Source organism: Ranitomeya imitator, chromosome 3, assembly GCF_032444005.1.
Source record: "Ranitomeya imitator isolate aRanImi1 chromosome 3, aRanImi1.pri, whole genome shotgun sequence".
NCBI lineage: Eukaryota > Metazoa > Chordata > Amphibia > Anura > Dendrobatidae > Ranitomeya > Ranitomeya imitator.
Window position 1 is genome coordinate 414,260,552 of NC_091284.1, and position 15,936 is coordinate 414,276,487.

The following is a 15,936-nucleotide window of genomic DNA, read 5'->3' on the forward strand; positions in this document are numbered from 1 at the left end:
TAAGGATTTTTTGCAGCCAAGCTGTATCTCTGGAGATGCAGATATACCCTCCATGTCTTTAGTCAGATGTGGAGATTTGTATTTTCTGTGGTGGATATTTTCTAGTGTTTTAAAACTGACCGCATAGTACTCTGTCCTATTCTTTCTTTTTAGCTAGAAAGGCCTCCTTTGCTAAATCCTGATTTCAGTCTGCGTATGTCATTTCCCTCTCCTCTCACAGTCAATATTTGTGGGGGGCTGTCTATCCTTTGGGGATTTTCTCTGAGGCAAGATAGTTTTCCCGTTTCTATCTTTAGGGGAAGTTAGTCCTTAGGCTGTGTCGAGGTGTCTATGGAGTGTTAGGTACTTCCCACGGCTACTTCTAGTTGCGGTGCTAAGTTCAGGGTCTGCGGTCAGTACAGGTACCACCTTCTCCAGAGTATGTCACATGCTGCTCCTAGGCCACCAGATCATAACAGTACAACTGGCCCACAATGAGTTAAACGCATCTCAGAAGAAGGGAAGGAAAGTGCTGAGTCATTTTTTTTTTCTGTAGTCTGTTGTGTCTTTCCTTCCCTCTTTTCCTCTGGGTGGCTCAGGAGTTAGGCGCTGGCATGGAGGTTCAGGAATTGGTTTTTCGTGTGGACCAACTTGCTGCTAGAGTACAGGGTATTTCCGATTATATCGTTCAGACTCCGGTTTTAGAGCCTAGAATTCCAACTCCTGATTTGTTTTTTGGGGACAGGTCCAAATTTTTGAGCTTTAAAAATAACTGTAAACTGTTTTTTGCTCTGAAACCCCGTTCTTCTGGTGATCCCATTCAGCAGGTTAAAATTGTTATTTCCCTGCTGCGTGGTGATCCTCAGGATTGGGCATTTTCCCTGGAATCTGGGAATCCTGCTTTGCTTAATGTAGACACCTTTTTTCAGGCGCTAGGGTTATTGTATGATGAACCTAATTCAGTGGATCATGTAGAGAAGACCTTGTTGGCCCTGTGTCAGGGTCAAGAAGCGGCAGAATTGTATTGCCAGAAATTTAGAAAATTGTCTGTATTGACTAAATGAAATGAGGATGCCTTGGCGGCAATTTTCAGAAAGGGTCTTTCTGAATCCGTTAAAGATGTTATGGTGGGGTTCCCCACGCCTGCTGGTCTGAGTGATTCTATGTCTCTGGCCATTCAGATTGATCGGCGCTTGCGCGAGCGCAGAGTTGTGCACACTGTGGCGTTGTCCTCCGAGCGGAGCCCTGAGCCTATGCAGTGTGATAGGATTTTGTCTAGAGCTGAACGACAAAGATTCAGGCGTCAGAATAGGTTGTGTTTTTACTGCGGCGATTCTGCTCATGTTATTTCTGATTGCCCTAAGCGTACAAAGAGAATCGCTAGTTCTGTTACCATCAGTACTGTACAACCTAAATTTCTGTTATCTGTGACCTTGATCTGCTCATTATCGTCATTTTCTGTCATGGCATTTGTGGATTCAGGCGTCGCTCTGAACTTAATGGACTTAGAATTTGCCAGACGTTGTGGTTTCTTTGCAGAACCCTATTCCTTTAAGGGACATTGATGCTACACTGTTGGCTAAAAATAAACCTCAGTTTTGGACACAGCTGACCATGTGCATGGCGCCAGCCCATCAGGAAGATTGTCGTTTTCTGGTGTTGCATAATTTGCATGATGCTATTGTGCTAGGTTTTCCATGGTTACAGGTACATAATCTGGTGTTAGATTGGAAATCTATGTCTGTGACTAGTTGGGGTTGTCAGGGGGTTCATGGTCACGTTCCTTTGATGTCAATTTCCTCTTCCCCCTCTTCTGAAATTCCTGAGTTTTTGTCAGATTTCCAGGATATATTTGATGAGCCCAAATCCAGTTCCCTTCCACCGCATAGGGACTGTGATTGTGCTATTGACTTGATTCCAGGCTGTAAAATTCCCTAAGGGCCGACTTTTCAACCTGTCTGTGCCAGAACATGCTGCCATACGGAGCTATATTAAGGAGTCTTTGGAGAAGGGGCATATTCGGCCATCTTCTTCACCATTGGGAGCAGGTTTTTTTTTTGTTGCCAAGAAGGATGGCTCCTTGAGACCCTGTATTGATTATCGCCTCTTGAATAAGATCACGGTCAAATTTCAATACCTTTTGCCTCTGCTTACTGATTTGTTTGCTAGGATTAAGGGGGCTAGTTGGTTTACTAAGATTGACCTTCGAGGGGCATATAATCTTGTTCGTATTAAGCAGGGTGACGAATGGAAAACTGCATTTAATACGCCCGAAGGCCATTTTGAATACCTTGTGATGCCATTCGGACTCTCTAATGCCCCATCTGTGTTCCAATCCTTCATGCATGATATCTTTCGGAGTTATCTTGATAAATTCATGGTTGTATATTTGGATGATATTTTTATTTTTTCCGATGATTGGGAGTCTCATGTGAAACAGGTCAGGATGGTATTTCAGATCCTCCGTGATAATGCTTTGTTTGTGAAGGGGTCTAAGTGCCTCTTTGGAGTGCAGAAGGTTTCTTTTTTGGGCTTCATTTTTTCTCCCTCATCTATAGAAATGGATCCGGTTAAGGTTCAGGCCATTCATGATTGGATTCAGCCCACATCCATGAAGAGCCTTCAGAAATTCTTGGGCTTTGCTAATTTTTATCGTCGTTTCATTGCCAACTTCTCCAGTGTGGCTAAACCTCTGACCGATTTAACGAAGAAAGGCGCTGATGTGATGAATTGGTCCTCCGCGGCTGTTTCTGCCTTTCAGGAGCTTAAACGCCGATTTACTTCTGCCCCTGTGTTGCATCAGCCGGATGTTTCTCTTCCATTTCAGGTTGAGGTTGACGCGTCTGAGATTGGGGCAGGGGCCGTTTTGTCTCAGAGGAATTCTGATGGTTCCTTGATGAAACCGTGTGCCTTCTTTTCTCAGAAGTTTTCGCCTGTGGAACGCAATTATGATGTCGGCAATCGGGAGTTGTTGGTTATGAAATGGGCATTTGAGGAGTGGCGACATTGGCTTGAGGGGGCCAAGCACCGTATTGTGGTCCTGACCGATCATAAAAATCTGATTTACCTCGAGTCTGCCAAACGACTGAACCCTAGACAGGCTCGATGGTCCCTGTTTTTCTCCCGTTTTGATTTTGTGGTCTCGTATCTTCCGGGTTCTAAGAATGTTAAGGCTGATGCCCTCTCTAGGAGTTTTTTGCCTGATTCTCCTGGGGTCCGTGAGCCGGTCGGCATTCTGAAGGAAGGGGTGATTCTTTCTGCCATCTCCCCTGATTTACGATGGGTTCTTCAGGAATTTCAGGCTGATAAACCTGACCGCTGTCCAGTGGGGAAACTGTTTGTTCCTGATAGATGGACTAGTAAAGTGATTTCTGAGGTTCACTGTTCTGTGTTGGCTGGTCATCCTGGGATTTTTGGTACCAGAGATTTGGTTGGTAGATCCTTTTGGTGGCCTTCTTTGTCGTGGGATGTGCGTTCTTTTGTGCAGTCATGTGGGACTTGTGCGCGGGCCAAGCCTTGTTGTTCCCGTGCTAGTGGGTTGCTTTCTTTGCCGATCCCTGAGAGGCCTTGGACGCATATTTCTATGGATTTTTTTTCAGACCTTCTGGTTTCCCAGAGGATGTCGGTTATCTGGGTGGTTTGTGATCGGTTTTCTAAGATGGTTCATTTGGTGCCTTTGCCTAAATTTCCTTCCTCTTCTGATTTGGTTCCGTTGTTCAAGCCTCGGTTTATTGGTCCTTATAGGATTTCTGACATTATCAATCCTGTGTCTTTTTGTTTGGCCCTTCCAGTCTCTTTTTCCATCCATAATGTTTTCCATAGATCTTTGTTGCGGAAATATGTGATGGCCGTTGTCCCCTCTGTTGATCCTCCGGCCCCGGTGTTGATTGATGGGGAGTTGGAGTATGTGGTTGAGAAGATTTTGGATTCTCGTTTTTCGAGGCGGAAGCTTCAGTATCTTGTCAAATGGAAGGGTTATGGCCAGGAGGATAATTCTTGGGTTGTTGCCTCTGATGTTCATGCTGACGATTTGGTTCGTGCCTTTCATTTGGCTCGTCCTGATCGGCCTGGGGGCTCTGGTGAGGGTTCGGTGACCCCTCCTCAAGGGGGAGTACTGTTGTGAATTCTGCTCTTGGGCTCCCTCCGGTGGTTATGAGTGGTAGTGCTGCTGTCTTTGGATTGCAGCATTTATCAGGTGTGTCCACTTATTGCAATTTGGACTGGGCTATTTAAGTCTTGCTTGATCCTTTGTCAGTGCCAGTTGTCCATTGTTTTTGGAGGATTCACATACCTGACTGGTCTCTCCTGTTTTGCTGTTCTTTTCAACAAGATAAGTTCTGGCTTTGTTTTTGCTGTCCACATGCTGTGGGCCTTATAGTTCTGTGCATTTTCATGTTTTGTCTTGTCCAGCTTTGTCTGTGTAAGGATTTTTTGCAGCCAAGCTGTATCTCTGGAGATGCAGATATACCCTCCATGTCTTTAGTCAGATGTGGAGATTTGTATTTTCTGTGGTGGATATTTTCTAGTGTTTTAAAACTGACCGCATAGTACTCTGTCCTATTCTTTCTTTTTAGCTAGAAAGGCCTCCTTTGCTAAATCCTGATTTCAGTCTGCGTATGTCATTTCCCTCTCCTCTCACAGTCAATATTTGTGGGGGGCTGTCTATCCTTTGGGGATTTTCTCTGAGGCAAGATAGTTTTCCCGTTTCTATCTTTAGGGGAAGTTAGTCCTTAGGCTGTGTCGAGGTGTCTATGGAGTGTTCGGTACTTCCCACGGCTACTTCTAGTTTCGGTGCTAAGTTCAGGGTCTGCGGTCAGTACAGGTACCACCTTCTCCAGAGTACGTCACATGCTGCTCCTAGGCCACCAGATCATAACATTTAACCCCTTTCTGACCTCGGACGGGATAGTACGTCCGAGGTCAGATCCCCTGCTTTGATGTGGGCTCCGGCGGTGAGCCTGCATCAAAGCTGGGAAATATCAGCTGTTTTGAACAGCTGACATGTGCCCGCAATAGCGGCGGGTGAAATCGCGATTCACCCACAGCTATTAACTAGTTAAATGCCGCTGTCAAACGCTGACAGCGGCATTTAACCGGCGCTTCCGGCCGGGCGGCCGGAAATGAGCCCGTCGCTGACACCCGTCACATGATTGGGGGTTAGCGATGCTTCTGTATATTAACCATAGAGGTCCTTGAGACCTCTATGGTTACTGATCCCGGTAGCTGTGAGCGCCACCCTGTGGTCAGTGCTCATAGCACACCTGCATTTCTGCTGCATAGCAGCGATCTGATGATCGCTGCTACGTAGCAGAGGCGATCGAGTTGTGCCAGCTTCTAGCCTCCTATGGAGGCTATTGAAGCATGGCAAAAGTTTTTAAAAAAAAGGAGAAAAAAAATGTGAAAAAGATAAAATATAAAAGTTTAAATCACCCCTCTTTCGCCCCATTCAAAATAAATCAATTAAAAAAAAATCAAACCTGCACATATCTGGTATCACCGTGTTCAGAATCGCCCGATTTATCAATAAAAAAAGCATTAACCTGATCGCTAAACAGCGTAGCGAGAAAAAAATTTGAAAGGCCAAAATTATGTTTTTTTGGTCGACGCGACATTGCATTTAAATGCAATAATGGGCGATCAAAAGAACGTATCTGCACCGAAATGGTAAAACCGCCAGCTCGGCACGCAAAAAATAAGCCCTCAACTGACCCCAGATCATGAAAAATGGAGAAGCTACGAGTATCGGAAAATTGCGCAATTTTTTTTTTTTAAGCAAAGTTTGGAATTTTTTTTCACTAGTTAGATAAAAAAATAAACGTAGTCATGTTAGGTGTCTATGAACTCGTAATGACCTGGAAAATCATAATGGCAGGTCAGTTTTAGCATTTAGTGAACCTAGCAAAAAAGCCAAACAAAAAACAAGTGTGGGACTGCACTTTTTTTGCAATTTCACCGCACTTGGAATTGTTTTCCCGTTTTCTAGTACACGACATGCTAAAACCAATGATGTTGTTCAAAAGTACAACTTGTTTCGCAAAAAAATAAGCCCTCACATGGCCATATTGACGGAAAAATAAAAAAAGTTATGGCTCTGGGAAGGAGGGGAGCGAAAAACGAACACGGAAAAACGGAAAATCCCAAGGTCATGAAGGGGTTAAATGCAGAATTTCAAAATGGCTGCAGGTAAATACCATTATTTTGCTGACAGGTTGTTTTTTATCTTTAATCTAAAATGTCCTTTCCAAATATCTATCATTATACCGTAAAAAGTTTTATAATTAACCTTATTATAAAATCCCTTACACTTCTCCCTATCTAGCTAATCCTAAATCTGTTTTTTACAACACTTCGTGTGATGTTTCGTTTGAGAGGAGTCTCAAACATGACACCACAGCAGGTTGTGCTGCACTCCCTTCCCTGTGGCGTCTATCACCCCTCCTGAAACAAGACGTCATCAGGGGGTAGCACTGCAGTTACTTACTACAGTTTCTTGCATAGCCATCTTCTGAAGATGTCCTGTATCTATCTTCTGGTTCTATCTTCTTCTAACTGTGAAACTAAACATCATCAGGCCGTGGAGAGAGAAGCGCCTTCAAATGAATCATTATCACGGGATGGAGCTCGTGTCACTCACTGCTTCTATCGCCGCCCCCAGATAATGATTTGATTGAGGGCTAGAAGCTGTTGGACAGTGCTGGTGTCACTCACTGCTTCAATCTCCACCTCCTGACGACATCTTGTTTCACAGAACATGCAGTGAAGAGAGAAGCAGAATGCTGGTGCTGCACTCACCTCCTCCACAGCTTGTATCACCATGGATCCATAAACGTCTTTAGAGGGTGGCTATGCCAGAAACTGTAGTAAGTAACTGCAGCACTGCACAATGATGATGTCTTGTTCCAGGAGGGGTGATAGACTCTGCAGGAAAGTGAGTGCAGCCCTAGCCTCCTGTGACATCCTTTAGTACCAGACCAATGGTTTAATAAAGGCTGGTGCCTATAAAAATAATATCTTAACTAAACATCTTTCTTTTTTTTTCTGACATTACTAATATTGCTATTCTCTGGGAGTAGAACACTGGAATAAAATATCTCTTGGGTTAGGGTCCTGATCAGTTAACTAACTGACACTAATCCATTAAATGCGGGTATTTATTTGTGAATCACTAAAAATTATTTCTTTATAATTGCATAGGAAAGCATGCTGATGCTGAAAATAAAGGTGCAATTAACCTATGTAACATCGCTGAAGAGACTAATGAAGCAGACATGGTGTCAGAAGATAATCTGCCATTAGAGGCATCCAATGTTGTCGGAGAAATACTAACAACAAAACAGCTAATAATCAGGCGCGGGCTTGCATTATTTATATGTGTGGCCATATTGCTGTTTGGGATTGTAATCTATTTAATAAAAAAAAAATAGGTAACGCTTAGGCCGGCTTCACACTTGCGAGTTTTACGGACGTAAGAGCGCAGAAACTACGTCCGTAAAACTCGCAAAAAATACGGCACAATTATTCTCTATGCCCCTGCTCCTATCTGCCGTATTTTACTGATCAGTATTATACGGCTTTCTACGGCCGTACAAAATCGCAGCATGCTGCGTTTGTCACCGTACTGCGCAAGAAATACACCAATGAAAGTCTATGGAAGCGTGAAAAATACGGATTTCACACGGACAAGCAGTGTGACTTGCGAGAAATACGCAGCGCTGTTAGAGAGAAAAGCCGGTAATTCAGTGCGGTGTACAGTAAAATCACACTGACAGCTTACAGTAGAATAGGTAGAATAAATGTGTACACATAGAATAGGTACTGTATATATATATATATATATATATATATATATATATATATATATATATATATATATATATATATATATATATGTCAGTGAGACACATATATGTATATATATTAATATTTATTCCAGCGCTATACAGCTTGAAAGCCGGTAATTCAATTACCGGCTTTTTCTTTCTCCTTCCTAAAACCCGACATGATTTGAGACATGGTTTACATACAGTAAACCATGTCTTCTCTCCATTTTTTTTGCAGATTCCACACTACTAATGTTAGTAGTGTGTATCTGCAAAATTTGGCCGTTCTAGCTCTTAAAATAAAGGGTTAAATGGCGGAAAAAATTGGCGTGGGCTCCCGCGCAATTTTCTCCGCCAGAGTAGTAAAGCCAGTGACTGAGGGCAGATATTAATAGCCTGGAGAGGGTCCACGGTTATTGGCCCCCCCCTGGCTAAAAATATCTGCCCCCAGCCACCCCAGAAAAGGCACATCTGGAAGATGCGCCTATTCTGGCACTTGGCCACTCTCTTCCCATTCCCGTGTAGCGGTGGGATATGGGGTAATGAAGGGTTAATGCCACCTTGCTATTGTAAAGTGACATTAAGCCTAATTAATAATGGAGAGGCGTCAATTATGACACCTATCCATTATTAATCCAATTGAATGAAAGGGTTAAATAAAACACAAACACATTATTTAAAATTATTTTAATGAAATAAAAACAATGGTTGTTGGAGTATTTTATTCTACGCCCAATCCAATCACTGAAGACCCTCGTTCTGTGAAAGAAAGAACATAATAAACCAACAATATACTTACCCTCCGCAGATCTGTAACGTCCAACGATGTAAATCCTTCTGAAGGGGTTAAAACATTTTGCAGCAAGGAGCTTTGCTAATGCAGGCTGCTCCTCGCTGCAAAACCCCGGGGAATGAGTCTAAATATAGATCAATGAGCTATATTTAGCTTCATTTGCGGTGAGGCGCCCTCTGCTGGCTGTTTATAGATCGTGGGAACTTGCCTAGAAAGCCTGGGAGCTTTCTAGGAAATTTCCCACGATCTATGAACATCCAGCAGAGGGCGCCTCACCGCAAATGAAGCTAAATATAGCTCATTGATCTATATTTAGACTCATTCCCCGGGGTTTTGCAGCGAGGAGCAGCCTGCATTAGCAAAGCTCCTTGCTGCAAAATGTTTTAACCCCTTCAGAAGGATTTACATCGTTGGACGTTACAGATCTGCGGAGGGTAAGTATATTGTTGGTTTATTATGTTTTTTCTTTCACAGAACGAGGGTCTTCAGTGATTGGATTGGGCGTAGAATAAAATACTCCAACAACCATTGTTTTTATTTCATTAAAATAATTTTAAATAATGTGTTTGTGTTTTATTTAACCCTTTCATTCAATTGGATTAATAATGGATAGGTGTCATAATTGACGCCTCTCCATTATTAATTAGGCTTAATGTCACTTTACAATAGCAAGGTGGCATTAACCCTTCATTACATATCCCACCGCTACACGGGAATGGGAAGAGAGTGGCCAAGTGCCAGAATAGGCGCATCTTCCAGATGTGCCTTTTCTGGGGTGGCTGGGGGCAGATATTTTTAGCCAGGGGGGGGCCAATAACCGTGGACCCTCTCCAGGCTATTAATATCTGCCCTCAGTCACTGGCTTTACTACTCTGGCGGAGAAAATTGCGCGGGAGCCCACGCCAATTTTTTCCGCCATTTAACCCTTTATTTTAAGAGCTAGAACGGCCAAATTTTGCAGATACACACTACTGACATTAGTAGTGTGGAATCTGCAAAAAAAATGGAGAGAAGACATGGTTTACTGTATGTAAACCATGTCTCAAATCATGTCGGGTTTTAAGAAGGAGAAAGAAAAAGCCGGTAATTGAATTACCGGCTTTCAAGCTGTAGAGCGCTGGAATAAATATTAATATATATACATATATGTGTCTAATGACATATATATATATATATATATATATATATATATATATATATATATATATATATACACAGTATATATATATATTTTTTTTTCTTTTTGGGACACATGGATCATTTCTATAGCGGTATGTTGGTTTTGCAAGCCTGCGAGAAAACCACGCAGTACGGATGCCATACGGATTACATACGGAGGATGCCATGCGCAAAAAACGCTGACACACCCTGCCTACGGAGGAGCTACGGACCACTATTTTCGGGACATTTCAGCGTATTACGGCCGTAATATACGGACCGTATTTTCATACGCTGAGTGTGAAGCCGGCCTTAGAGGGGGTTGTCTGATAGTTTAATATAGTTTATTTTAGGCATGAACATGAATGGTTTTAAAATGATAAATGGTGACATAATCACCTTTTAGCACCTCATAGGTTGAAGCGCAGATGACTCTAGAGGTCTATGTTGGCCCGGGAATTGGTACATGCACTGTTCAGAATTTAAAAGGACTGCTGCATTGAACGAATGGTCAGGTATCTAGTGTTTTGTGGAATTGGATGATTCTGTGATGACATGCTCTTGTAGTCACCTGATCAGGGCAGCCATTCACAGAATACAACATTCCTGGTAACTTCGGAACAGACCAGACATGGCTCTGATAACTGGCGTAGACCTCCAGAAACACATACCTTGAATCCGTGGGTATGCTGAAGGGCGAGTATGCCTACGTTTATTATTTTAAAACCATTCATGCCTAAAAAATGTATTCAAGTGTTGGACAAACCGTTTAAACAGTACCTCCTGTTAAAAACATCATACAGTAGTGCAGGAGCAATAGAAATTTTACCAAAAACAGTGCACTTTGCATAGCAAATTCGGCTTCTAAATAGCAGCAAGGACTGAATGGGGGTCTATGCTGTTAGCTTCTAATACCTATGCACTGAAACAAAGTGTCTGTCTTTTGGAGTCCCTTATCAGTACATAGGTTAGTGTTATAAAAAGTAGAGTGGTTATAATAGATATATAAGGCCAGGACACAGAGTAGGACACTGTATTCCTGGGTGCATAGATATTTGCAGCCCACAGCAATGGCAGACTTAGGCTAGTTTCACACTAGCATTCGGCAGGGCTGCGGATGGCAGCCTTCTTCCTCCATTAAGCCCCGCCCACTGCTGCACCTCTTCCTTCAGCTCCACCTACATCTGCATGTGTCCTGTGTACCCTATCTTTAACATTAGGTACGCAGGCCATGCGGATGTATGCAGATGCCTCCGCATGCCTCGTTTTGACGCTGTGCCGACCGCAACAAAATGCAACATGTTGCGCTCGATGCAGTTCAGCGCAGTATTAAAACGAGGCATGCGGAGGCATCCGAATGGCCTGCATACCCAATGTTATAGATAGGGTGCTTTGGTGAGATGAAACCAAAATCGAACTTTTTGGCAACAATGCCAAACGATATGTTTGGTGTAAAGGCAACACAGCTCATCACCCTAAACACACCATCCCCACTGTCAAACATGGTGGTGGCAGCATCATGGTTTGAGCCTGCTTTTCTTCAGCAGGGACAGCGAAGATGGTTAAAATTGATGGGGAGATAGATGGAGCCAAATACAGGACCATTCTTGAAGAAAACCTGTTGGAGTCTGCAAAAAACCTGAGACTGGGATGGAGATTTGTCTTCAAAAAGACAATGATCCCAAACATAAAGCAAAATCTACAATGCAATGGTTCACAAATAAACGTATCCAAATGTTAGAAAGGCCAAGTCAAAGTCCAGACCTCAATCCAATCGAGAATCTGTGGAAAGAGCTGAAAACTGCTGTTCACAAACGATCTTCATCAAACCTCACTGAGCTCGAGCTGTTTGCCAAGGAAGAAAGGGCAAAAATTTCAGTCTCTCGATGTACAGAACTGATAGACATACTCCTGTAATCGCAGCAAAAGGTGGTGCAACAAAGTATTAAGTTAAAGGGGCCGAATAATATTGCACGTCCCACTTTTCAGTTTTTGAATTTCCACAAAAATGTAAAATAAGCAATAAATTTTGTTCAACTTCACAATTGTGTTCCACTTGTTGTTGATTCTTCACCAAAAATTTACATTTGGTATATTTATGCTTGAAGCAAGATATGTGGGAAAAGGTTGAAAAGTTCCAGGTGGCCGAATACTTTCGCAAGATACTATATTGTTCCAATAAATACATTTCTTTATGTAAATAAAAAAAACAATAAAAGAACACATATTTAGTATCGCTGCGTCCGTAACGACCCAACCTATAAAACTGTCCCTCTAGTTAACCCCTTCAGTGAACACCGTAAAAAAATAAATAAAAAACAATGCCTTATCATCATACCGCCAAACAAAAAGTGGAAGAACACGCGATCAAAAAGACAGATATAAATACACATGGCACTGCTGAAAACGTCATCTTGTCACGCAAAAATGTGAGCAGCCACCAGCGTCATCAGCAAAAAAATAAAAAAAGTTATAGCCCTCAGAATAAAGCGATGCAAAAATAATTATTTATAATATAAAATGGTTTTTATTGTATAAAAGCGCCACAACATAAAAAAAGATATAAATGAGGGATCACTGTAATTGTAATGACCTGAAAAATAAAACTGCTTTATCAATTTTACCAAACCCGGAACGGTATAAATGCCCCCCCAAAAGAAATTCATGAATTGCTGGTTTTTGTTTATTCTGCCCAACAAAAATCGGAATAAAAAGCGATCAAAAAATGTCATGTGCCCGAAAATGTTACCAATAGAAACGACAACTCGTCTCGCAAAAAACAAGACGTCACATGACTCTGTTGACCAAAATATGGAAAAATTATAGCTCTCAAAATGTGGTGACGCAAAAACTATTTCTTGCAATAAAAAGTGTCTTTTAGTGTGTGACAGCTGCCAAACATAAAAACGTGCTATAAAAACCCGCTATAAATAGTAAATCAAACCCCCCTTTATCACCGCCTTAGTTAGGGAAAAATAATAAAATAAAAAAAGTATTTATTTCCATTTTCCCATTAGTTCTAGGGTTGGGGCTAAAGTTAGGGTTGAGGCTAAAGTTAGGGTTGGGGCTAAAATTAGGGTTGGGGCTAAAGTTAGGGTTGGGGGCTAAAGTTAGGGTTAGGGTTGGGGCTATAGTTGGGGTTAGGGTTTGGGGTCTACCATAAAATAAATTTTATTGCTAAATAGTTAAAATACCACCAACCTGTGGTAATACCATACAAACAAAAACACACAGTGAAAAACTGGTATAGCTTCCCCTAGGGCGCCAACCCCCACAGATAGGCAGGCATCAGCTCAGTAATCATTGTAGAATACTCATCCCTATACCAGTTTTTCACGGTGTGTTTTTGTTTGTATGGTATTACCACAGGTTGGTGGTATTTTAACTATTTAACAATAAAATCTATTTTATGGGGTACTTTATGATTTAGTTGGTTACTGGTTACCCTAAGACAAAAATTTGACTTAGTATTTTTAGGGTTTGGGGTCTAGTTTCCAATGTGGGGTCACTTGTGGGGAGTTTCTACTATTTAGGTACATCAGGGGCTCTGCAAACGCAACGTGACGCCCGCAGACCATTCCATCAAAGTCTGCATTCCAAAACATCACTTCTTCCCTTCCGAGCCCTGATGTGTGCCCAAACAGTAGTTTTCGCCCACATATGGGGTACCAACGTACTCAGCACAAATTGGACAACTTCTGAGGACCAATTTGTCCTGTTACCCTTGGAAAAATACAAAACTGGGACTAAAAAATCATTTTTGTGGAAAAAAAAGGATTTTTTATTTTCACGGCTCTGCATTATAAACTTTAGTGAAACACTTGGGGGTTCAAAGTGCACACCACACATCTAGATATATTTCTTATGTGGTCTAGTTTCCAAAATGGGGTCACTTGTGGGGGGTTTCCACTATTTAGGCACATCAGGGGCTCTCCAAACATGACATGGCGTCTGATCTCAATTCCACCCAATTCTGTGTTGAAAAAGTCAAATGGTGGTCCTTCCCTTCCAAGCTCTGCCATGCGCCCAAACAGTTTTTTTACCCCCACATATGAGGTACGAGTGTACTCAGAACAAATTGTACAACAACTTTTGGGGTCCAATTTCTCCTGTTACCCTTGGGAAAATAAAAATTTGGGGTTAAAATATCATTTTTGTGAACTTTGGGGTTCAAAGTGCTCACCACACATCTAGATAAGTTCCTTAGGTGGTCTACATTAAGAAAACTGTATGAAAGACCTAGCTTGAATCACAAGTTGTTTTTATTAAGAAAGCTGTACAGTATGAGATTGAGTGCAAATGACAATATGCAGAAGCACATATTCTCAATGATGGAAGTGATATCACAGCTAAGATCTATTGGTGAAGATATTAAAGAAAGTCATGTAGCAGCTATATTGTTGTGCAGTTTACCAGATTCGTATACAGCCTTGATAAATGCCCTTGAGACGAGACCAGAAACTGACATTACATTAGATTTTGTGAAAACAAGACTAATAGATGAATATCAGAGAAGAAAAGAACAAAGAAATGATTCTTCTACTGAAAAGGACAGTGAAAACGCTCTTAAAGCTACAGAATTCCAAAAACCCTATTATAAAGAGACAAGAGAATGCTTCAGATGTAAGAAAAAAGGTCATTTAAAGAAAGACTGTACCATATGGAAAGCAGAACAAAAATTACAACATAAAAAGCATACAGAGAAAGTAAAAAAACAAAATTTCCGATTCATGTGAGAATAATTGGAATGCCGTGAAGAGAGTAATGCGTTATTTGAAAGGAACTAGCAATGTTAAGCTGAAATTACGCACAAGCGATGATTGCATTTTAACAGGATATGTTGATGCAGATTGGGCTGGAGATCCAACTGACAGAAGATCTACCAGTGGACATATTTTTTTCCTCTCAGGTGGACCAATAAGTTGGACAAGTAAGAAACAGTCAATTGTGACACTATCTTCAACAGAAGCAGAATATGTTGCCGCAGCACACGCGAGTCAAGAAGTACTGTGGTTAAGACAATTGTTGACAGAATTAGGACAACCACAGTTGGCACCAACAAAACTAAAAGAGGACAATCAAGGATGTCTTGTTCTTGCTCAGATGGAAAGAGTCAATCCAAGAACCAAACATATTGATGTGAAATATCATTTCTTGAGAGATCATCAGGAACAAGGAGTCTTGAAGTTAAGGTACCTTCACACATAACGATATTGTTGCTTTTTGTGACGTAGCAACGATATCGTTAATAAAATCGTTATGTGTGACAGCGACCAACGATCAGGCCCCTGCTGGGAGATCGTTGGTCGCTGAAGAAAGTCCAGAACTTTATTTCGTCGCTGGATCTCCCGTGGACATCGCTGGATCGGCGTGTGTGACACCGATCCAGCGATGTCTTCACTGGTAACCAGGGTAAACATCGGGTAACTAAGCGCAGGGCCGCGCTTAGTAACCCGATGTTTACCCTGGTTACATCCTAAAAGTAAAAAAAACAAACAGTACATACTTACCTACCGCTGTCTGTCCTCCGGCGCTGTGCTCTGCACTCCTCCTGTACTGGCTGTGAGCGTCGGTCAGCCGGAAAGCAGAGCGGTGACGTCACCGCTCTGCTTTCCGGCCGCTGTGCTCACAGCCAGTACAGGAGGAGAGCAGAGCACAGCGCTGGAGGACAGACAGCGGTAGGTAAGTATGTACTGTTTGTTTTTTTTACTTTTAGGATGGTAACCAGGGTAAACATCGGGTTACTAAACGCGGCCCTGCGCTTAGTTACCCGATGTTTACCCTGGTTACTGGCATCGTTGGTCGCTGGAGAGCGGTCTGTGTGACAGCTCTCCAGCGACCAAACAGCGACGCTGCAGCGATCCGGATCGTTGTCGGTATCGCTGCAGCGTCGCTTAATGTGAAGGGGCCTTTAGAGTACTGTCCTACTGAAGAAATGACAGCAGACATTTTCACGAAGGCGTTGAATGCTGATAAACATCAGAGACTAAAAAAAAAGTTGGGTTTGATTGAATAAGTCCTTACTGTTGAGAAAGGGTGTTGGCATATGCAACAGATTGGGACTTATTATAAGTGAAAGGAGGACTTTATACTAACCAGACAGCAGATGGCGATAGTGTGTAAAGTCATATACTTGCTGTAATGTGGGGAGGGAAGCTCTCAGTGGTTGGTTGTTTTCTTACTTTC

General features: G+C 42.2%; 1 protein-coding gene across 2 annotated transcripts in view; it reads left to right on the forward strand.

The window, feature by feature from the left end:
* Positions 1-7,772, forward strand: part of LOC138670105 (multidrug and toxin extrusion protein 2-like) — a 443,377-nt gene extending 435,605 nt beyond the window's left edge. The window contains exon 18 of one of the 2 annotated variants that reach the window (XM_069757141.1): positions 7,174-7,772. In XM_069757141.1, the coding sequence (XP_069613242.1) occupies positions 7,174-7,403 (230 nt within the window). In that variant the 3' untranslated portion in view covers positions 7,404-7,772. The remainder of the gene's footprint in view (positions 1-7,173) is intronic. The other variant, XM_069757142.1, reaches the window with a different exon arrangement.
* Positions 7,773-15,936: the final 8,164 nt, after the last annotated feature.